The sequence below is a fragment of the Vipera ursinii genome (assembly GCF_947247035.1).
Source record: "Vipera ursinii genome assembly, chromosome: 5".
Classification (NCBI taxonomy): domain Eukaryota; kingdom Metazoa; phylum Chordata; class Lepidosauria; order Squamata; family Viperidae; genus Vipera; species Vipera ursinii.
In genome coordinates this window covers 40831597-40855413 of record NC_139518.1, presented here as the reverse complement: position 1 = coordinate 40855413, position 23817 = coordinate 40831597, and the positions used below count along the sequence as shown (strand labels likewise).

Below are 23817 nucleotides of genomic sequence, written 5' to 3'. Positions count from 1 at the left end.
CTATGTACGACGGGAGCGGACATTGGGACGAGACAACCAACATCGACGTGGTTCACCAAGACCAGATGCCACAACAATGGCAAGGGCACAACAACAGCAAAAGGACCCAGAAGAAACCAACAACACCAACGACACAACACAAATGCACCTGCTGCGGATGCGGCACGACCCACCCCAAGTGTGCAGGCTGCGGAGGAAATCACACCAGAGTGGCCTACAAATTCCGTACGGCCAAATGTCGGGCCTACGGAAAAACAGGCCACATCGCAGCAGTCTGCCGAAATTGCCCCAGAGACGGCCTGCATGAGATCCAGTCTGAGGACGAAGATCTAACAGGTACCTGGGGCCCCCAGCAGTCGTCCATTGGCAATTTCAAAATATATAACACTGGGGTTCACTGGCCACTCACCCCAAAAATCAAATTGGATATCCATTTGCAGGGGATTCCCTGCAAGATGGAACTGGACTCCGATTCAGCGGTCTCAGTAATTTCAAATGAGACTTTTGAACACGTGTGCAACCGGAGTCAGTGTTGGGTCAAGTTGAGGCCCTCCGATATCAAATTAGCAGATTTCCAAAACACTCCAATTAAAATTAAGGGGGAAGCCACATTGTCCGTGGGGTTCCAGGGGTTCCAGGGGCATTTGGATGTCCTCGTAGTTGAAGGCCGAAGGACTAATTTAGTGGGGTTAGATTGGTTCAAGGCCTTGGGTATTGTGATTGGAGGGATCCACAACACCCAGGCCAAGAGCATCGAAACCGTCTGCAAAAAGTTTGCAGACGTGTTCAACGATCAACTGGGCAAATACACTGGACCCCCCATTTCGTTTAAGTTAAACCCTAAGGTACCGCCCATTAGAATTAAGCCCCGAAGAGTTCGCTTCGCTCTCAAGCATAAAATTGAGAGCGAATTGGACAAACTAGTGAAACAAGGGGTGTTAGAGGCCGTAGAAGGGGGTGAGTGGGAAACCCCAATAGTCACCCCTCTCAAATCAAACGGGGAGGTTAGGATTTGCGCGGATTACAAGTGCACGATCAATTGAGCACTCAATCCACATGCTTACCCGGTCCCAACAGTCAGCCATGTCCTCGCTTCCCTACAAGGCGGCACCATTTTCACTAAATTAGATCTTGCGCAGGCGTACCAGTAGCTCCCGGTTACCAGGGAGATGGCCGATGCACAAACTATTGTAACTCACCGTGGAGCGTATAAAGTTAACCGTTTACAGTATGGAGTGACTGTGGCTCCAGGAATTTTTCAGGTGGTGATGGAGAGGACTCTGAAAGGGATTCCAGGAGTATGTCCATAATTTGACGATGTACTTATCGCGGGGAACACAGAAGAAGTATTGGCTGACCGATTGGAGACACTGTTAGGAAGACTTCGTGCTGCAGGGTTTAAGTTAAAGAAAGACAAATGCAGCATTGGCGTAAAGGCCACTGAATTCCTGGGTTTCAGAATTGATGCCAGGGGAATCCATCCTGCAGTGTCCAAGGTAAGGGCCATCAAGATGGCCCCCACCCCCAAGAATAAGACAGAACTGCAAGCATTCCTGGGGCTACTAAATTTCTATCATTCATTCCTCTCAAATAAAGCAGCTATTGCTGAGCCCCTTCACAGGTTGCTGGATAAGCAGGCAGTGTGGAACTGGACCCCTATACATGAAAATAGTTTCAGGAGTTTAAAGAAACTGTTGTCCAGCGATTCAACTGTGACTCACTTTATAGAATCTAAGCCCATTTGCATAGCATGTGATGCTTCCCCATATGGAGTGGGCGCAGTTCTGAGTCATTTGGAAGGGGATGGGGTCCAAAGACCCATTGCCTACTACTCCAGGACACTGTCAGGGGCTGAAAGGAATTATGCTCAAATTGATAAAGAGGCCTTGGCAATAGTGGCTGGGGTTAAAAAGTTTCATGATTACCTCTACGGCCGAGAATTCACAATATTCACAGATCACAAGCCACTACTGGGGTTGTTCACATCAGATAGGCAAACTCCCCAGATCTTATCCCCAAGAATGCTCAGGTGGTCCATTTTCCTATCGGCCTATAACTGTAAACTGGTGTACAGGCCAGGGAAGGAGATGGGTCACGCTGATGGACTAAGTAGGTTGCCACTAATGCAAGCGGATCCAGCACCGGCAGCTCAACTAACTATTCAGGACCTGCCAAAATGCCCACTCAAGGCAAAGGATATCACTGCTGAGACAGTGGCAGACAAGATCCTGAGCAGAGTTTTAACATGGGTAGCAACTGGGTGGCAGGAGAAAAGCCCGGGGTCAGAATTCCAGGCATATTTTATTCGCAGACATGAGATGTCCATGCACAAGGGTTGCCTATTGTGGGGCAGCCGAGTGGTAATTCCAGAAAAGCTAAGGAACAGAGTCATCCAATCTCTACATGAGGGGCATCCAGGAATAGTAAGGATGAAGGCACTAGCCAGAAGCTACCTGTGGTGGCCAGCCCTAGATAAGGCCATAGAGGAGCAAGTAAAAGGGTGCTATGTGTGTCAAAGGTCCAGACCTGAGATGCCACATGCGCCCATTCACAAGTGGGAGGCCACACACACACCATGGTCCCGCGTCCACATTGACTACGCAGGACCATTGCAGGGACAGTTGTTTTTAGTGGTTGTAGATAGCCATTCCAAGTGGTTGGAGATAGTTCCAGTAACTAGCATGACCACAGCAAGGACAATCCAAGCACTCAGGGGACTTTTTGCCACACATGGCCTCCCGGATGTGTTAGTATCGGATAATGGCTTTCAATTCACTTCCTCTGAATTCCAAGCTTTCACAAGGAGCTATGCAATTAGACACGTCACATCAGCACCCTTCCACCTGGCCACCAATGGATTGGCAGAACGCATGGTGCGCACAACCAAAGATGCATTAAAACGAATTATCAGTGGCAACTGGCACCAAAGGTTAGCCCAATTCCTACTTAACCAACACACCACACCATGCACGGCTACCGGAAAGAGCCCAGCGGAACTTCTTTGGGGCAGAAGGCTTATCACTAAGCTAGACAGACTGCACCCCGACAGAGTGGCTGCGGAGTCAGATCGATCCAACCCCCCTAGGGAACTACACACAGGCGACTTGGTATGGGCAAGGAACTATGGGCCTGGACATGTATGGATCCCGTGGGTGGTGGTTGACAGAACGGGGCCATTGTCTTACATTATAGGGGTGGAGGGGGATCGACAAATAAGAAGACACATTGATCAGATCAGGTCACGAGTTTCTGAAAGACTGCCAGCCAGTAACCAACATGAGGGACACTTGTCAGTACCACCTACGATTCCATATGATCACCAGCCGAATGCAAGGGGGGAACTGGAGCTCACAATGAGCTGGGAACTGGGGGTGGTACACTGGGTAGAGCAGAGGCACCCACTGACTCATCGGCTCAGCAGTTTAAAAATCGGCTCCCCTCCCCCACTTCTCCACAGCTTCAAATTCTTATTTTCCCCCCACAGTTTCCAGAATTTAAGGTTTCTCAATCATCTCACCCAGGCAGTCCTCCAAACTTACTTTCAAGATCTTCCAAGTGGCCGCCCTGGCTTGTGACAGCTTTCAATGGCCGTCTGACAGCTGCTGGTCCGGGAAGCTTCTGTCGGCTCTCCAGGAGATTGCGATCCCTTCTGTGCTGCCAAAACTGTGCCTCCCTTCGTCACCGTCCCTACAGAACGACTCTGATCTGTCTGAAACTCAGACAGACCCCCCAAACAGCTGAAAAGCGACAATCCTTCGGGAGCTTCCAAAGGATGTGTCGTCCCGCTGTGGCGCTGGCCCCGCCCCTTCAAGTAGCAGACTTCTAAATCAGGCATCCCCAACCCTCAGGCTGCGGTTCACTACCGGGCTGTGGCCAGTTCTGGACCAGGACGTGCGAGCGGCTAGCTGGTACATATGTGTGCACAGCTTGACTTGTGTGACCGGCAGGCCGGTGTGCATCCCGCACGCACCAACCCACTGTTTGCATGGGCTTGTTCCCCTCTCCACACTGCTGGACCGTAAGCCACAACAGTTGGTGACCACTGTTCTAAATAATACATTGCACTGCAGTCTCTCATTGTTTTTATTTTCTAAGAACGTTAATTTAGGGTCCAGAAGAATTCTTAGAAATTCGTATTATGAAACAATGTGTAGTTTCTTATTGCATTACAGGTATTTTTTTTAAAAAATGTAAAAAGTCAAGTCAAGGGGACAAGAACACTGGCAGGCACCAAGAGCAGTAAGTTTCTGTAACTACATTGGAGTTCCATGTAAGGAACCTCATCTCCTAGCAAAGACTTTGCTGTTTGTTCAATAAGTCACAATGATTTATTTCATACAAGGACATAAAACTGGTCTTTCCCAAGTTCCAGATCTATAAACATTAGCACCAAAATTCCTAGCCAGCATATCACCATTGCAGAGAATTCTGGGAACTGAATTCTGAGTATCTGGAAAGGCCTAAGGCTAAGAAAAGCATCACCAAAGCATATACCATAAATTATAATTCAGAAAGCTGGGTTTGCAGAACACGCGAAATGAACTGTATAATAATTTTATATGAAATGTGAATATAGTTAACAGTCATTTCCATCCATTACTGTAATTTGGTTATAAACAGATTGTACCTGTTTAGGTTTTGTTTAACATACTGCATGAACTCAGCACATATGGGTCATTCAACAAACCATGATTTGCATGCAACATGGCTTATTGTGAGGTTTGAGCCTATTCATTTCTTGCTGGTTACAAGTTTTTTTCTTAAATCATTTTTTCAAAACCCATGTGGCCTTTTAGAAGAATGTCTTTCTTCCAAAAACTCAGAAGCCCCTAAACAGCTGGAAGAGGAATTGTAATTGGGAAAATATAAATGGAGAAAAGGTTGAGTCCTGTTTCCCCAGAGCTTAACCCCAGCCTGAATCGTTGTTTTCCATGGTAACTGTCACATTTTAAAACATGCACACACATATACCTCTTTTTATGGATCTTCCACATTAAATATAATTTCATCTTTAGTGGGGACAGAAAAGTATTTTCTTTTCTTGAAACAATTTCTTGCTTACTTGTGTGCTGAGAAAAGTATTTATACAGAAGTTCAAATCAAAGAGCCTAGTCCTGGTTCTTAAAAAACCTGTAAGCACTAATGAATATTAATATTAGTACATAGTAAAACACTAGAAATGAAATTTGTATTTAGTACACACAACATACAAAGCTTTACGAGCTAGTACTAGGTTACTGCATGCTTACTTATTACAAGAAAAGATCAATTTGTTGTGCAGCCAAGCACCAGAAATGGTCATGCAGCAATCAATCTAGCAAAATGTATTTTACCAGTGCCCCAGAAGCTTTTCTGATACTATTAGCTTGAAGCAATATGTCAGGCTTGTATCAACACATAATGATTCATGCTCTTGAGTAATTACAGAAAGCTTATTGTGGACATTTCAGGAGGCCTAAAATATACTCAAACCATAATTGTTCAGTCAAACTACTAATGTTTATCTAAGTTCTTTATATACGGTACATCTTCTTTTGATAATATGGTAAGAGGCTTCCAAACGTGAGTACAAATATGGCTAGACATTAATGTTTATTTATTCTAAAAGATTTGCATGGTCGTTTTTCTTAAAACTCAACTCTGAGCAGCTCTTAGATACTTCTACAACATGGCCCCTAGAATTATTATTAAATTGCTTGTTCCTCAGAAACAAGTTTTAACCTGATTCATAGTCATTCTTGCTGCTGCAGACTTTAAAACATAATGAACAAGAGGCAGTTAGTGCATTTCCAGCTGACCAGTTGACAATGTAAAAAACTAGCAGTCACCACATGCTTCTCCCAGCCATGGTCTGCTTTGTTAAATTATCTCAGTGTTCAGAGTCAATGCACTACAAAGCACCAGTCCACTAAGTAAGGCATACATTTTGCATGAAATAATAAGCTTGATATAAGGTCCTCTATTAGCTCTGCTTCATTCCATATAGTAACCTGCTCTTAGCTTGATATAAGATCCTCTATTGTTACGACAGGTCATCAAGGTGAGGCAGGCCTCTAGAGAGCCCTTTATTGCTCTAAGTAAATGTTCCAACAAACAGCTCTCCAACAACTGATAAGGCTCCATGCTTGCAGGCAGCCGCGCTCAGTCCCCCAAACAACAGCCCACATATAACAAAGAAAGTCCAAAGAGTAGGAGCATGCTTACAGGGCATGGTTACATGGTCCAGGGTCCCAAGTCCAGTCCACCCGGCTAAGTGAGTCCCCTAGGCAAACTGTAGTCCACAAGACAAAGTCAAGGTACAAGGTAAAAGGCAGTCCTCCAGGCAAGGCGAGTGTAAGCCAAAACAAACAATTGTTCCTGACAAAGACTAACTCCCCACGGCTTCTACTTAAGTCAATCCACTCCAGGTGCTCCTTCTCCTGAGTAGCCTCACACCCCTTCTCTGACCTGCCTATGTTCTACTCTCCGTGTCCTTGGATCAAATAGGGGAGGCAGCTGTTCCACATCAGAAGGGATTTGCTGCCTATCACTACCAATGTCTGTTAGCAGCCAATCCTGTACTGTGTCTGTGAGGGCAGGCAGCTCTCCATTTGGTCAACCACCTCCCCCAAAGCCTGAGGGGCTTAGGACAGCATCGGCCTGTCCCTGGCTTCTCCAAACATTCTATGAGAGATGTGCCACCCGTGTCGGACGGCCCGGTTCCAACTCCTCCTCCTCCTCCTCTGAACCAGGCTCCAATGGGGCCATGACATCTACTAGTTCTGCTTCATTCCACATTAGTAACTTGGAAAAATCTGAAATTGTATCTGTGCTTCTTTAAGATAGTATTTCTGCATATTCATCACTAGTGACTTTCCATGAAATTTCATAAAGAAGACTCTTCCTTCTGCATGGTAAGGGAAATTAGACTCATACATATTATGTGTGCATATATGGAGCAAAATAATGATATTCCACAAATACTGAGCTTTAGACTCCACGATACTTCACACAAATGTCAGTTCTCCAATAAGTCATAGCAACTTAAAAGGGTTCAAGGTTGAAAACAGATTTAATTTGCCACTTTTTAAGCTAAAGGGATATAAATCATGCAGAGAAGCATAATTAAGGCTGCAAAGTTGCAGAGGGAAAGAGACAGATGAAGACTGGTCCCTCAAGGCTGCCTCCTGCTCAGGTGAGCTTCAGAGAGTTCAGCGTACACACGCTGCAGCAAACCACATCTTGTATATAGCAGTCAGACTGCGGGGTGAAAAGAGTGGGGAGAACAGTGAAAGTATAACGTGACTGTCACTCTCTTAAAATCAAAGAGGGCACTACCAAGGACTGGGCTACTTAGGGAAGAGTTTCCCACTGAGTATAAACCAATCAATATGCAGAGCAACAAAGAGCTTTTGAAGAAACTGTACAGTACATCAAAGAGAGCTTTTTTTAATTTTAATGCCTTTATAAAAAATTAATGAGTGCATTATCTTCCTGGGGATAGGCAAGGAGAAATGGAAGCAGTGGATCATTACAATGAAAATTAAAACTTCTTAAAAGGCAAGTGTCAACACAACATTTTGAGATTAATGATTAAATATGTGAATTAAAGGAAGAAAACAATTTTTGAGAGTCTCTTTGCTAACTCCCCCTACAGAGATTCTACCCAGGGTGGCATGAGGGAAAGCAGAACAATCTCTATTCTTGCAGTGACAAAACTGCATAATAGAAATTACAAATTCTTTCATTGCTGCATATCACCAAAAAAGTACATTCTTCATCAACTGCTATTTTTTATTTAAAAGCAATAAAATGCAGAAGGGACTTAGTATGTCACTGACTGCCTTTTGTCCCTTTTCAATTGCGAGGTTTAAAAGAAAAGATTTACTTGTTTACAACCCTATTTTGAGTTTGCATGATCCAATGGACACTACGGTAACCAATCACACGTAATCCAGGATGTTGTGTGCACTAAGTCTGTTTGTTTACTGTATTGTTTAGTATGTGATCTCAGAAAACTGGATTAGTTGATCCATCTTTAGTTAATTACAATTATGTAGTAATGCAAATAGAACCATGATCTTTCCTCTAACCTGTGTTATGTTTGAGCTTCTGAAGTAAGGAAACTGACGGTAAGAGGAATTAACAATCTAGCTTTGCAATTTATCTATGAAATTAAGCACTGCCTGAAGTGCAAACTAGGTACCTTAAAGTAACTGTGTAGTGTTTGCATAGTCTTCTTCATGTTTTCTATAGAAAATATTTTCTTTCCCCAACACAAAAAGAGTTGAACTTTGAATAATTCGAAGATGCCCACAGTCTTACCTATCACAGCTGCTTTCCGGATTGGTTGAGGAGATGCAGTCTTCCAGGATGCCCCATTAGGCAACATCCATTTTTCTGCAATTCTTTGGGCAAAGAAAGCATATTGCAATGCTTTAGCCTGGCCTGAAGTGAGAAGAAAGAGAAAAAGCTCCTTTTCTTTGCGAATTCCTTCCGCAAAGGGCAAGTACACTGAAGCTTCCACAGCTTGAAAGCACATTTCAGGTGAGAGACATCCTGCAGCCTCTTTCTTCACCTTTAAATGTGCATCATATAGAATGGCTTCCATATTAGGGAGTTTGGGAGTCTGTTTCAGAGAGAGTCTGCGAGGTCCCAATGGCTGACCTAGAGAGGGCAAACAAATCATCTCATAAGACAGGCTAGCTTAGAAATCAGTTTCCCACTCATGGTCCTGTGACTACATTTTGGATGCTCAGCAAAGATGTTTGCAGCATCCTGCAGTCACTTGGTCATAATTTATGATATATATTTTTCCTGGAAACTAATGTTTACTTCCAGTTTCTGGCAAAAAAAATGAGCATTCGCTTAACAACCATATTTTCACTTAATGGCCATAGCAAAAAAAATGTTGTACAATTGGGTCAGTCATGTGACGACCCATTTAACAACCACAAGGATTACAATTGTAATTTCAGGCTCATTTATGGTTGTAAATTAAAAACTTACCTGTATTGTCTAATGCTGTTTATTTGGAAATGCAAATTAATGCAATTTGGACCAGCAGTAGTGTAAAAAATTCAATTTGTATAGCAATCTAGTTATCGGCCTGGCCTCCTTAAACCTCTTTTCCTTATCTTCTACCAAAATTAGAGCAATGAAATAAGTTGCTCTTCAAAGAATCTTGAGAGTTGCTGAGCATTTTTAATTATAAAAATGATTTAATGGTATTTCTTCCACAGAACGAGTATTTCAGAAAATGTAGCAATTTAAATTTAAAAGAATTGTAATTTTCACGTTTGCTGAGAACTTTAAAACATTATTTCAACAGAGACTGCCTTTTGCATAAAAGGGAAAATAGCATAAAGAAAACTATTTCATATGTTTTAATTATCTTGAAATTTAAACCATAGTTAATAAATATTAAAACAATTTAATAAGTTATAGTCCTGGATCAGTTTGGAAAAAATATTACCGTACTTATGTTCTATAGAACAAGAGTCCCTGAAAGATATGCATTTCTGGAAAGGAGTTTTCCTATTTTTGACTTCAAACAAGATGTTCAGAAAAAAAGGTTTCTTATATGATTACAAGACTCATAAAACTTATGGGATGTAAATTACAATCCATGTCTACTTGTACAAACCAAATGGCAGGCAAACATTTTGTAGACTGTGGCAAGTAGGTAGATAAACCACATTTCCCTATCTTCTCATTCCTAAAGCACCATTGGTAAAGACAGTAAAACTACGGGAATGCCAGCAAAATGTGCCTTTCTAGAAAGCTGTCTTAGATGTGGTAGCATTTCTGTATAAAGACCATGCATCAGCTTGTTGTGACCCTGTGAGATCAGATGTATTTAACGGTTGAACTGATTTATTTTTGGTCCATCTGCAGGGCATTTGAAACTGTTTTTCCCCATTAACAGGAACACTTGTGTCGCCCTGCACCCTTGTCCTTGCAATTTCTCTCTTCTAAAGAAAGAGGCAGCTTGGAACATTTTCCCTTATTCCTATGCAAGACAAAAGCATATGCAAGATGAAATAAGAATATGGATGGTGTGTGGGCAAGCAATTTACAGTATTTTATTACTTTTTCATATGGAATAGGGATGAGTGGACTTGCTTCTGGTGAGGCAGTGTATTCCTTTTATGCACTATTTAATGGCTGGCATGTTTGGAGATAATTGCTGATTATCTGCAAACAGCTTTTATAAAATGAAAATAGTATTGATATGAAGATTTATGTAAAGATTTGCTATCATAATGAAGGTAAGACTTGGAAGCATTCCTGGCTTGGTTTACGCACAGAATACATAAACTGACAGGATAATTTTTTGTTATGTTCCTCTCTTCTATCAAGAAGTCTAGAATAGCTATAGTATTAATATGAAGCCAGCCATTGTCCAGATTTTATTTAATGACGGCACAGTAGTTGCTTTCCTGGAACTTAGATAAGCTGCCATTTATTGCTTCCATGAACATTGAGAATGATGACAGAAAGCGACATTATTTTTCAAAGTTTGGTGCCATCATGTGGACAAACGCAACTGATGCAAAACATTATCCACCCAAGTCAGACATTTTTTGTTTGTTCACACTAGATTTAACTGAATTAAAAATAATATTTCCTGAAATACAACTTGCATTTGAGACATCTGTATCTCCGTGCATCTAAGTGAATCCCTAGGGCAGACATGTCAAACACAAGGCCCAGGGGCCAGATCTGGCCTGCGAAGTGGTTTCATGTGGCCCGCGAAGCCATCCTGGAAACAGTGAGGGAACGGCCCCCACTGCCTTGGCCCTGGCCCAGAGACCCTCTTTCTGCCAGAGACCCTCAGATCTGTCCCACTCCTGCCCAGGTCCCCATAGGCACCCTCGATGCGAACAATGTAGAGCTGGCCATGCCCACCCAGTAGGCCATACGCATTCTAGCCACACCCACCCAGTAGGCCACGCCCACCCTGGCCATACCCACCCGGCCCCTTGAGGGCAACTGCAAAGCTGATGTGGCCCTCAATGAAATTGAGTTTGACACCTCTGCCCTAGGGCAACCCAATATGTATTTTTGAGAAGAAATGCCAACTGACTAAAACCTAGTAAATATACGGTAGATAGAATCATCACTTCAGTGTGTTTACAAGCTAACTGGTTAAATGTGGAAGCATGAGTATATGAAGTATATGTTATTAATCACTGTCTTCTTCAGAGAAACAGTGAAAAATATGGCAATTTACGTGGGAAAATACAGTTTCTAGATCTAGCTTATTTTCTTGATACTTAAGATAAACATGTTGACCAAACCAGTGCTTTGTTATTCAAAAGACCAGGGAACCAATACCACAAGAACATTAAAGCTACTTTTATAAGAATTGGCTATAATAACAGAGTCTTGCAAGTCTGATTGAGCTGTATCTCTTTCCCTTTCTCATAGTTCAATGAATTAGGGAGGCATCTGGCTGACCACTTCTGAATAAGCTCTTCCCGTCTTAAAAATGCTACATCTCCTTGTAGTTCGGCAAAGATCCTGCAAACTAATGTCAAGGTTATCTTCCTTACTATCCACATTTATAAAACACATAATCCTCAGCTTACAACCACAACTGAGCCCCACATTTCTGTTGCTGTGAGACAGCTGTTAAGTGAATTTTGCCTCATTTTATGACCTTTCTTGCCCATATTTATTAAAAGAATCACTGCAGTTGTTAAGTTAATAACACGATTGTTACTAATCCGGTTTCTCCATTCACTTTGCTTGTCAGAAGGTCACAAAATGTGATTACATGACTTTGAGACAATGGAACCATCATAAATATGAACCAGTTACCAAGTGTCCAAATTTTTATCACATGATTATGGGATTTCTGCAGCAGTCGTGTGAAAAACGGTGGAAAAGAAAAACATTTTAAAATGGTCATTTCCTATTTTGTAGAACTAGTATTTGTGAATGCTATAATAAAATGCCTATTCTCAAAGTGGATGCCATGACAGATATAGTGAATTATAAAACATCAATTTATCAAAAACCTATCAGACACTGCCAACAACTGATTGAGAGAGAGACAGACAGAGAGACAGAGACAGAGAGACAGACAGAAAAAGAGATACAGATAATAAATCTGATTTTCAATTATAAAATATCTGTCTATTTTTAACTTTTCCCTGCTTGATCCCCAACTCCTAAAGCAATACACTACAATTTTTAATTAAAAAACCTTGTGCCAACCAATGGTAACATCAGTTAAACAATTGTTTCCACTGGTTGGTATTTTCTTCTGGGAATTTGTTGTATTACATTTTGCCTGCTACAACTGAATGTTCTTACCTGATACTCTTTGTGCTAACTTTATAGCTGCTGCAACTGTATTTTCTTCAACAATCTCATCTAAGATCCCCAGTTTCAGTGCTTCAGTAGCTGGCACATGTTTACCTGACAAATAGAAATATGACTTTTTCATTTAGGGTTCACTTAAATTCCACCTGCTCCTTGGGAGTTTCAAGGTGTGTTATTGGTAGCTACTTTAAGCACACTAGACCAACGGTCTCCAAACTTGTCAACTTTAAGACGTGTGAACTTTAACTCCCAGAATTCCTCAGCTAGCCATGGAAACAACTCTTAAAGTTGATAGGTCTGGAGCCTCCAGCATTAAACAAAACTGGAAAATCTTTGATTCTACAATCATGTGTTAGAACAGCATATTAAAATAATAAAGAGAAATCCAATAACATCAGAAGCAGAAAGGGGTCAGCAAGGCAATACTATCTACTAAACTGTAAGGCAGAAGTGGGCCACATATTCTAAGGCAGGGGTGTCAAACTGCTGGCCTGCGGGCCGGATGTGTCACCAGGAAACTGTGCCCACCCCATTGCCGGCAATGGGGAAAAAGCTCTGATACGTCGTGCGACGTCACATGACATTGTGAGTTTGACATGTCTGTTCTACAGGTGCCTTCTGTCCCACAGCAACCAGGTAGAGAATAAGGATGCTTGTCAACTCATTATTGTGCTGAAACATTCGAATTGATAACTACATGATGGAATTATAACTAACAAATCAGCAGGGATCAGGTGACAGTAAAGGCAAATACAAGCCTATAACTAATTGGCTCTGGCTTAGGTTCTCAGTTGTCAATGTCATTCAGGAATTAACTAAGTGGCTTTCTGATTGTTCATACCTATTTAACATCATGCTGAATGTCAGATCACAAAACTGATGTTCTTGAGCTGAATGGCACAAACAAGCTGTCACTGATATTTTAGCAAAACACAAACTTTTAATTTATATCCTTTTTTAAATAAAAAATTATAATCAATATAAAGCCAAAGCAGTACCAAAGTTTTAAAAATAACATCCAAAAAAATTCACTGCTTCACCCAGGTTTTGTTGACTACATAATAAGTCCAGCAATGAGACAGAATACAACGATGTTGTGACAGAACAGTGCTAAATCTAGAAACATTCAGAAATCATGTACGGTATTTGCATGAGAAGCACAGTCTCATTCAAAATAAAGCTGAAAGTCAAACCTCATTTGGAATAACATAACTCCCAAAAATACTATATATTTTTCAGTCTTCTCTGTAGGATTGTAAGTAAAAGTGATATTCTTAAAAGTAAGCTGAAATTCCTCTATCAACACACTCATTTTCCAATATACATCTTAGTGAAAAGTCCATCTAAAGTGCTGTTATTTTATCAGATCTTTTTAAGCTGCTACCTAAGATTTGTTAGCTAACATTTCAGATGATGAATCTAACAAACCCAGAAAGTTTAAAGCATGTTTTACTCTAGTCATACTGTCCTATATTTCTAGCAGGCTTATTTGCTATTACATAAAAACAGCAACATATGCAAATATGCCATATATTATTTGCACACGACACATGTGTATTCACAAATGAAAGAATTTACCTGTGATGATCATATCAAGTGCAGCAGGTACCCCAATCAATCTTGGAAGCCGTTGAGTCCCACCAGCTGCAGGAAGTAAACCTATTGTGACTTCTGGCAAACCAACTTTAGCCTGAAGTGAGGATGAAATATTTGTAAATATTTACAATATATAAACATATAGCATCTTCTCCTCTTTTTTTAAAAAAAAACCTGCTCTATATAAGCCTATATGTGGATATATATGTATAATGTAAGAAAAGATCAATTGATCTGGGGGAAAGTTGTATTTCAACAACTATAATTTTAAAATTATACATCACAGTTGGTGTATCATCATGCAAACGTTGATTCCTGGATCAGTAACTCAATCTTACTTATATAAGTGGATTTCTCTGTAAAATAAATTTTATTAAATTTTACAAAGCATAAGCATAAATATAACTTAAACTAACAATCAAAAAATGATAAAGAATAAAAAGAGACTAGAGATAGAAGTGTGAAAAAGTATAAAGAAAGGAAAACCCAAATATATACAAAGAATGACTTCTGACTTCGTCCTCCAAGGATATAAAGAATGCTTACATTTGACTCTTCGTTTAAGACTATAATAAAATGTCCATTTCCACCCCCTCAAAAGAAAAGGAGAAAAATATTTCCCATTTTTAAATTTTAATAATCATCAAATCCATATGTCAAATTTGATTTTTTTCATCTCCTGCAAAATTTCCACAAAAGATTTCAACTGTAGATGAATTCCTTCAATGATTCCAGTTTTGTCACCTTTATTAACTATTCCTCTATTGTGAGTGTTGTATGCCTTTCCAACACTGAGCATACAAAAGTCATATATATCATATATAATAACAAAAACACTGTGATTTTTCCACTGGTTTATCCATAAAATCTAACAAAATTTTCAGTCTAAATTGTACATTAATGTTCAAAATTTGTTGAATTATGTTACTCATTTCCATCCAATATTATTTAACTCTTTTACAAATCTACCAAAGGTGATAAAGAATTCCTATTTAACTCTTACAATCGGGTTCCCTCATTAAACTAGTATCAGTGGGTTTCCTCATTAAACTAAGCTATAATGTAATGAAATGTGAACCACTGTTTATGACTCAATGAAATTTCAGAAATGACTGAACAATTGAAACGCACAAATAATTTATCTGTAATATTGACAAAACAAATCAACAATTGTAAAATTAATACAAGACCTTAGTATTTTTTCATACTTAGTGATGGAGATTATTATAGGCAATTTCAAGTTATACATCTAAATGTATCTCAGTGTATAACTTGATTATGTATACCTGAACTGTTTTTCTTTCTCAGGAATAAATCTATTACCTTTTTATTTAATTCATTTAGTTATCTTTTTATTTAATTTATGATTTAAATCTTAAGTCTTGGGGGCCCAAGGCCATGGCCCATGGCCACAAAGGTATTTAAATGGAGTCCATAGTGAAGAAAAGGTTGAGAACCATTGTTTTGTACTACAGGTAGTCTTCAACTTACAACCATTTGTTTAACAACAGGTCAGAATAATGACAGTGATGAAAAAAATGACTTAAGATCTGTCCTTGAAGTTAAACTGTTGCACTTGATCAAGTGATTGTGACTTGGGTGCTTGGCAATCAGCTGAAATTTACAACAGTTGCAGCATCTTTCAGTCATGTAATACCAATTTGCAATCTTCTCAGCTGGCTTCTGACAAGCAAAATCAAAGGGGGAAGTCAAATTCATTAATGACTGCATGATATACTTAATGGCCATGGTAAAAATGGTTGTAAAATGATGATGACTTGCTTAACTACTACATCGCTTAGCAACTGAAATTCTGGCCCCAATTGTGGTCTTATAGGCTATAGTTGTATACAAAGCATAAAACAAAATATTACTTTTATAATTAGTAACAGTAATACATCGTATAACTGCTGTTAAGAGATTCCTATAAGTAGTCACCATGTAACTACTTATAGACTTGTTCCAACTATATTGAACATTTTTAATTCCTCATAGTTTTAACAGGAGAATATGGTACATATTTATATCTCCTGCTCATGAAACTGGAATTTAAAAGGTCTTATCTTTGACTGGAACAATTCCCTAACAGAGAGTGTGCCTCACAATATTAGTATCCCCATTTCTCTTGCATTCTTTTTCCTACAAGAATTCTTGTTTAGTGATCACAATTGGAACTGACACCTCAGTCGTTAAGCAAAGTAGTTACTGAGTGAAACAGTGTCTGGGCTTATGATCTTACTTATTTAAAGCTTTCCTTTGCTTTACAGGACTGTGAACGACATAAATGCAAGAATTGATCATAAAGTACTTTTTCAGCACTGTTGTAACTACAAATGGTAGCTAAATGAGGCATTTGCTAAATTAGGACTACCTCTGTTGTTCTATAATAAGTACCCATTGCCTTGATTACATACTATTCATTTTATAAGCTCTTTTTTGATTCAGTTGGAGTTATTAATCTTACTGAAATAGCATCCATAGTAAACCACAATGATACCATGCACACAATGACACAACCTTGCAAATACTACAATAAAGTAATTGTAACATGAAATATTATTCCTCTGCCTCCAGTGTCCATAATCTTCTGTTTCTTTATATACTAGTATGCCAGGATTGATATCTTTAATTTTTTAATAGAACATTTGATAATTCATATGTTGGGAGAGATACATAGGTATCAGGGGGTTCTAGCTAATGTATAGGTTGGAAATGATACTTGAAAGACATCTTGCCTTCATGTTTGCAATCCTATAATGACAGCCCAGTGCCAACTCCAGGCCTCCTCCGAAAGCTATGTCTTCAATAGCAGCCACAAATGGTTTTTCACTCTTCTCTATAAAAGCAACTACAGATTCCAAACTTAGTATATTTTTTGGATTACTAACGGAAAATCCTCTTATATCAGCACCTAAAAAAAATTGAACAAAATTCTGAGAATCCACGATTGCTTCAAGTAACCACCCCATTAAAGATGTGCTAATTAGTATAGAACCAAAATGTATTGTAGATTTACATACTTCAAATGGGGAAGGTAATTGTGATACAAGATTCTGCTTCTGTACAACTCAACTCAATTCAAATACAAAAATAAAAAACTTCAGTAGTGTACAATATATGTCATTTTCTGTAGTGGGAAAAAGTGGGATTTTGAGAAAGAATGTGGGAAGGCTGAGAATGGGAGTGAAAATTGACTTAAAAATGAGGAAATAAAGGGTGAGCTTTTTGTAGACAGCAGCCAAGGTAAGAAGAAATCTGAAAAGTATTTTGAGTAATTGAAAGAGATGTTGCCTTAAATTATTCATGATAAATGTGGCTAAAAAATTCTTCTGATAGTTTCCAAGATTCTGTATTTACCAAAGACTGACATTAGAATACCTTACTGAAATCTATGTAGTTCTTGTTTTGGGATCTTGTCTAGTTACCGTAATCAACATTTTTACCTGATAAATTTATGAATGTAGCTACTGAACAAGGAAAATCCAAGATAACTATATATAAGATTCAAAATAATGTTTAACAAGGTTTTTTTTTAAAAAAAAGAGAGAGCAGAGATATAAATTCTACGAGAATAAACAATGAAGAGAGCAAACATAGACTCTGAACCAGTACATCATGGTAGAGGTGCAGATATGGGGCAGTTGAATGATGAAATTATGGCTGGAAAGAACCACATTTCCCAACTTCGAAGGGAAACAGACTGAAATATTTAATACTGTATATCTATAATCAACAGAGGATACTATTGTCAAGTGTAAATGTAAAGCAGAAAAGAAAATGGAAATGTCTAAATATATGAATTAAGAATTCAGCTAAGTGATGAATGATGATGAGATTCTGATCCATTGGGGGGGGAAAATCCCAAATGACCTAATCTATAAACCATGACCTTATTAGTTGGCTGTTTACTCTTAGCTTGGTTGGCAGTTCCTTGAGTGGGAAATTGTTTATTTCTGGGCTATAGGTCTGATGTTAATATTGATGTTAATCTATGTTCATCTGGGTGTTGATTGCTGGTGGGAAGGTATTCTGATCTTTTTGTTCGTCCATTGGTTATCAGAATGAATACTAAGAAGATGGAGGCTATGTTAAGGCAGCACATCTTATACTGTGAAAGTGAGCATCACACTAGTCCACATTGGAGCCAGTGGGCAAGGTGGTTTGAGTGGGAGAATAGGACAGGATATTATGAAGCAAAAACAGCACAAAGGCAAAGAAAAATGCATAGCGATATAAAGTTGATAATAACAGAATTTCTACACGTGCAATTATTGGAAATAGGAAGTTTAAGCTGTAGACAGTAACATATTTGGAAACAAAATATGATACAGAGTTTCTTGGAATCTTTCAAAATCCTTCCCTCAGCAATTTTTGAAGAAACATATGATGCTAGAGTAAATATAACAGAAACATCCGCTCCTGCCCTCTTACATTATTTCTTTTGAAAACTTCTGCAATACTTTGTAGCATTGTGCAATTTGCAAAATTCATAGTTGCTTGGATGATTTACCCTAACCTATTTACTTGCAGGCATGAGAAGTTGTAAAATTTTGTTTGGCTACTTATCAGGTCAGGTGGGTGTCAAATAGAATTAATATTCCATTATGTTACTTAATTTTATTTAATTTCTGTATCATTGTTTGTATTGTATCTGATGTGTATGAATATTGAATATTTCTCAGTGATTATAACAAAATTGAATTGAATCAAAAGTTCTTACCTGCACTGAATTTCCCATTTGCTCCACAAATCACAACAGCTTTCACAGTGGGGTCAATGTTTGCACGATTTACTTCTTGTTTTAAAGCCTGTAATGTCACAGCACTAAAATAAAGCAGTCATTTACAGTGTAAGAAAAAAGATACACCTGCCCAAGTGTCAATATAAAAGAAAGAATTCTTCAAGTAATAGTTGGAATAAGTTGAGATACAAGACAAAATCTTGACAGTTTACTTCAGCAACAATAATCTACTTGAAAGGTTAATCAGTGTCCATAAAACAGATTCATTCAGAAGTAATACCGTAGTTTGACAGCTCTTTAAAAATAAATTTAATAGATCCAGGTTAAAACAAATCTGGACAACTAGACTACACAAAGAAATAAAGCAAAAAATAATTTCTTGCTGCCATTTAGTGGTCATCCAGATTTTTGAAATGTAGCTCTAATAAGTATAGCTTACATCTTTGGTTCATGAGCTCTCCATGTACACTATCAGTACAATGGCCTCTTACACTGATAGTCATAATGTGGTAATATATTTATTTTCAATGGTTAGAACTACATAATATCTATATATTTGTCATTTTCTATTTACTTCGCTTATCAAGATCAAGATCTATGTGGGCAGCTGTTACCAGAAAGTAACGGGAACATGGTAGTCTGGACTGTCACAGATCTGTTCTCTAAGCAAGTGCATTTCATACCTTGCCAAAAGATCCCAACCGCAAAAGCGTTAGCAAAACTTTTCGTACAGCATATTTACAGATTGCACGGGGCACTACAACACATCATATCTGATAGAGGAGTGCAATTCAGATCGGCATTTTGTAAAGAATTTTTATCCCTTTTAGGAACCACCCAAGGACTGACATCTAGTCATCACCCTCAATCGAACTGTCAATGTGAAAAGGCTAACTCAGTGCTGGAGCAATATTTAAGATGCTTTATTAATTTCCAGCAAACAAACTGGACAGACCTACTGCCTTTCGCAGAAGTGGCATATAATATTGCAATGCACTCCAGCACAGGTTACACTCCTTTTCAAGTAGCTACCGGTCAAAGTTTCAACCCCATGCCAGAACTAACCCCAACCAAACCGGTAATTCCTGAACTGAAAGAGTGGATTGCTCAATTGCAAAACATCTGGCCAATCGTTAGGAAAGCTTTAGATGAAGCTAGACAAGCATACAAGACACAGGCTGACAAAAAAAGAGTAGATCCCATACCATTCAGGGTGGGAGAGATGGTGTATACTTACCGTAAATCACTACAACCCTGTAAAAAACTCGGGACCAAAATATATTGGTCCTTTTCCAATTAAAAGAATCATAAACCCAGTAACAGTTGAATTAGGACTGCCCAAAAATCTTAGACAAATACACCCAATATTTCACTGCAGTTTACTAAAGAGAGAACAACAGTCACCCCTGCGAACAAAAAACCCACCACCACCACCTCCCATCATGGTGGAAGGAGAACAACATTTTGAGGTGAAGGAAATCCTAGATTCCAGGAAACACCATGGAGCAATTCAGTATCTAGTGGCTTGGAAACACCTCCCCTCTTCAGAAAATGAGTGGGTCAATAAAACCACATTAAAGCACCAAAGTTGCTTAAGAGGTTTCATACAAAATATCCAAACAAACCAAGCTAACATTTATATTTTATTTCCTCTTACAGATGGACCTAACTTTTTTCTAAGGGGAGCAGATTTTCAGAATCCATTTATATCCCATTCATAAAACTCTATCTGTATGTTTCTAAAATCTTATACCTCCCTCTGGATTCTGCCATTTTTCCAAGGAGGAGAAGAGAGGATGTGTATTCAGCCTGCTGGGAGGCTGTCTTCAAAGACCAGGGGAAGACCCTTTGAACTGAGAACAACAAAGGAAGGGGGGGGAAGAGATCTGGTTTGTATCTCCGATTAGAATTTAAACGAAGGGAGCAATTGTCGTAAAGACATGAGAGTTCCCTCTTTCCCATGGAAGGATTTGACACCTGAATTTTAATTGATCCAGGACAAACCAGATGGCTTGGGAGGGAGGGGGTTCGACCCGGGGACTCTTTAAAAAGCACCAAACTGTAACACAGTTCAGATCCTGTCTACTATTCCCATTACCAATCATGGTTCAGTAAAAGCTCCTTTTGGACAATTCCTGTTTCAAGAGTTTGTTCTTTCCTAAAATGTGGATTGGGGTGGGTCCTGACACTTTGCCTTTTGCTAAAAACTGTGTTCTTAAAATAATTCATAAATCTGACACATTGTTAATACATGAAGATGGAGAAGATTAAAATTGCCACTAGAGGTAGCTATAACACTAGCAAGAATTTATCGTATATTAAGTAAAGAATTGAATGTTTTTTATCATTTCCAGACTAATGGAAATTGAAGAATCTCATAATCCAAGTATTTGATGCATGAACGATACATGTATTGTTCATCACATGTTGCAATGCCAATTTTCATCCTGTCCACAGTAAGTTTGATACCAACTTCATTTAATTATTTTGTAATTTAAAACAAAACAAAGTAAAAATGCCAATCACTGTAAAGATGATTGGGACATCAGTTATTATGAAACATTGACAAGTTTTAATATGCTACTGGTATGTATGTCATCTGACTCTAGCCTAATAGGTAATTAACATAGTATGTATGATTGATGATATATTTTGCTCAGAGTATTGTATCATATAAACATGTTTCTGCAATAATAAAAAGTGAACGCCTCAACTGAAATTGTTCACATCCTATAAAGTATTTAATTTATACTTAAATTATATTTTAATTCATTATTTAATTCATATTTAAGAATTCACAAATCTTTGAATTATTTGAATTCAGTATGACGTATTAGAATGTCTGGCATATAATAGGGTATCTTCATATCATAAACAAAATGCAAAATCTGGAATACATGCTACAAATGTTTTATTAAAGTTGAAAAATAAAAACAGTTCATTTAGTAATACATAGTTACTGAGCATTTCATAATGGGATTACTGATCTGAGTCAGCTGAATAGAATCCAAAGTCCTGAGAACACCAAGGTTTATATATTAACCAGAACTCTTTCCATGATATTTTCCCCCTGCATAATCATTATTGTGCCAACATTACTCTATATTCTGAAAGCGGAATTTATATAATTTACTTCATTTTAAAATATAATTATTTTCCACATTTTACTGTATCAAGAAAAATTGAAAGTGCAAGAATATTCTTTTTAAAATTTATCTTTAATTTAGGCAATACCAGGGCTAGGCAACCTTGGCTCTTTTATGACTCGTGGACTTCACTGTGCAAAAAATGAATTTCCATATTGCCCAACTCCGACTTAGTTAAACATCAGTTTTGCTATTATGGAAATAGGCAGCCCATGTGATGACTGTATAGGATGTGAAACTTTGATGCTTTCTCCCATGGTCTTATATTTCTTTATTTCTTATATTTCTTTGTTTGTTCAGGTTTAAGAATTTACTGACAGGTGGTATATTTGCACTCCAGTACACTTTTCCTCCTCAAACCCAGTGTGTGGCATAGTTTGAATGATTAGTACTTGGATGTTAGTCCGAAACAAACAAAAATACCTGGGCAATAGGATAGAGAAGAAGCAAACATTTCTGCACTGTGGCCAAGTAAATTATTTATTTATTTATTTTTATTTAATTTAGATTTATATACCGCCCTTTCCTGAAGGACTCAGGGCGGTTTACAGGGCATTTAAAAAACAGTCAATACAAACGTTAAAACAAATTAAAAGAGATTAAATAGAACCCTGAGAAAATTAAAACCCAGTTAAAATTAAAATTAAAAATATTCTCAGCCTGGGCCAGAGAGCTCGAAGAGCCAGGTCTTCAGGTCCCGGCGGAAAAAACGGAGGGTGGGGGCAGTCCTAAGCTCCGCAGGCAGCTGGTTCCACAGGGCAGGCGCACCCACTGAGAAGGCCCTACCCCTGGGTGTTACCCGCCGGCAGTCTTTAACCGGCGGCACCCTGAGGAGACCCTCCCTGTGGGAGCGCAGGCAGTCTTTAACCGGCGGCACCCTGAGGAGACCCTCCCTGTGGGAGCGCAGGCAGTCTTTAACCGGCGGCACCCTGAGGAGACCCTCCCTGTGGGAGCGCAGACAGTCTTTAACCGGCGGCACCCTGAGGAGACCCTCCCTGTGGGAGCACACTGGACGAAGGGAACCTGATGCTGGCAGCAGGTGTTCCCTCAAATATCCCGGGCCCTCGCCATTTAGGGCTTTATAGGTCTTCACCAGCACCTTGAAATTACACTGCTGTGTCAATATAATCACCAGGAACCAAGCTTGACTGACAGAAACTTAAAAAAAGATAATAGACAAGCAATAAAGTTGGTTCCCATGCATTTTTCGTGGAATAAATCTAACTGAATCCAAAAATGCAAGTGTACTAGTTACCCGAACAACATTCCTTTGCATACGTCTATTAAACACAAGCAAAATCAGTGGCACGTAGCACTATTGAGTTCATTCGGGGAAACACTGAAAATCCATCCAACTGGGATGATACTTAATTAAGCCCCATCAAATTAATCCAAAGGGGTGCACAAGGTATCACTTTTTCGAGAACTCTTCACGTACACGGTTATTCACTCACGACTGAACAGGTATGGGACTATGCTGGTAACTTTTCCAGTCTTTACCCATAATTACCTGATGGTATTGAGCGGAGGATTACATATTCGAATCACTGACACTTCAGGAGCTCCCCGCAGGTATTCAGCCATAATTTTCGATAGATCGTTAAGGAACAGCAAGACAACAAATCCTGGAAATTTACTCGGGCTACAAGGAGGGGGTGGGGCGAGCCTGTGAAAGCAAGACCTGGCAACTGGGCGTGGCTGTTTTACATCCGCGCGCGCATTAAGAGGGAGGTTCCAACTGGAGCAGGAAATCCTGACAGAAGGCAGTGCGCGCTTAGAGCAGGGGTCTTCAAACTTGGCCCTTTTATGACTTGTGGACTTCAACTCCCAGAATTCCTCAGCCAGCTTTGCTGGCTGAGGAATTCTGGGAGTTGAAGTCCACAAGTCATAAAAGGGCCAAGTTTGAAGACCCCTGGCTTAGAGCAATCCAAATTCTGTGGAGTCGACTAAACGCGGAAAGTATTTCGATTTAAATTAAGGCGGTCAACATGGTTTTACACCGGGGCTGCTTTCTAGCAAAGC

At 39.2% G+C, this 23817-nt stretch overlaps 1 protein-coding gene across 1 annotated transcript in view; it reads right to left on the bottom strand.

The window, feature by feature from the left end:
* EHHADH (enoyl-CoA hydratase and 3-hydroxyacyl CoA dehydrogenase) overlaps positions 1-23442 on the bottom strand; it is a 35310-nt gene extending 11868 nt beyond the window's left edge. The window contains exons 1-6 of the mRNA XM_083364462.1: positions 23306-23442; positions 18629-18732; positions 16637-16819; positions 13891-13995; positions 12304-12408; positions 8305-8646 (exon numbers count right to left, since the gene is read on the bottom strand). Of these exons, the coding sequence (XP_083220588.1) occupies positions 8305-8646; positions 12304-12408; positions 13891-13995; positions 16637-16819; positions 18629-18732; positions 23306-23379 (913 nt within the window). The 5' untranslated portion in view covers positions 23380-23442. The remainder of the gene's footprint in view (positions 1-8304; positions 8647-12303; positions 12409-13890; positions 13996-16636; positions 16820-18628; positions 18733-23305) is intronic.
* Between the last annotated feature and the right edge of the window lie 375 nt (positions 23443-23817).